Below are 1,068 nucleotides of genomic sequence, written 5' to 3'. Positions count from 1 at the left end.
TGTATATTAACAGGTTATATATTTCTATTAAAACTAGTCAACAAAAAATAAATCTAAATAACAAAGGAACCCTGGTTTTGAGTGTTTGAAATAAACATGAAGAACCAATAAGGAACCATAATTTACATAAAGTACTTTTGGAATTATGAAGGAAAAGCATTCGACTGAACACATCTGTGCCAAAGTTTTTTTTTCTTTTTAATGCGTCTAGCATATTAAGTCGATATTAGGCTTGTCCAATTTTTCCATAAGTTTTCGACAGTATTTTTGGTCCGGTCTTATAAAGGAGCTTAGAGTTCTTGATCCATATCCATCGGTCATCAGCCGTGAAATTACCACAGGAAATATAACGAATTTATATTTGTTACCGCTAAATGTGTTACACATACTCAACATAAATTTTAAACTGTGATCTAGCGTTTCGCCAGATCGTTGCCTTGTCAATGAAGTGTCACCACATCGTCACCGAAATAAATCCAATAGTCCAACTCAAATAGCGTGATAAGATATACATCGAAGCAGCTTTAGTATAAATAAATAACTTCCGCGTTCCAGGCAGGCGACATCCCGCGCCCCAAACAACAAACTGACGATCACGATGCGGGCGGCGTGATGAAGACGCCCGTCATGACAGGAAGACCCACGACTCTGTTCATGATGAGGAAGACGAAGGGCCGGTCCAGCACGAACTGCTGGGGCACGACGCGGATGCCAACCAAACCTGAAAGGAAAGCATGTCATGACGATTATTGACACTATGTTGCAGTCCTGAAGAGATGCATCTGAAACAACAGGCACACGAACAGGCACAGTATCTATTTTCTTTCTACAGATACACTGGTGTAGCCACTGCCAAAACGTCCTTGGTAGTGACTGTACTTACTATGTAAGTACAGTATCATCGTATGTTTTCAGGTCAGTGTGCATTATCACATTTTGGCTTTACGACATAAACAGAAAACGCTCATCGATGGAAATGTGAAAGGCATTGAATAAATAGTTTGTTTGCTTATATACCTGAGGGGAAGATACCAGAAAAAAAGAAAATTTAAATGTCTTGGTACTACG

At 39.2% G+C, this 1,068-nt stretch overlaps 1 protein-coding gene across 1 annotated transcript in view; it reads right to left on the bottom strand.

Moving 5' to 3' along the window:
- Nucleotides 1-213: 213 nt before the first annotated feature.
- LOC119586299 (ovalbumin-related protein X-like) overlaps nucleotides 214-1,068 on the bottom strand; it is a 52,031-nt gene continuing 51,176 nt past the window's right edge. Inside the window, exon 6 of the mRNA XM_037935005.1 lies at nucleotides 214-721. Within this exon, the coding sequence (XP_037790933.1) occupies nucleotides 594-721 (128 nt within the window). The 3' untranslated portion in view covers nucleotides 214-593. The remainder of the gene's footprint in view (nucleotides 722-1,068) is intronic.

The sequence above is a fragment of the Penaeus monodon genome, chromosome 21 (genome assembly GCF_015228065.2).
Source record: "Penaeus monodon isolate SGIC_2016 chromosome 21, NSTDA_Pmon_1, whole genome shotgun sequence".
Classification (NCBI taxonomy): domain Eukaryota; kingdom Metazoa; phylum Arthropoda; class Malacostraca; order Decapoda; family Penaeidae; genus Penaeus; species Penaeus monodon.
The sequence above is the reverse complement of the archived record's forward strand: the minus strand, read 5'-3'. Positions and strand labels throughout refer to the sequence as shown.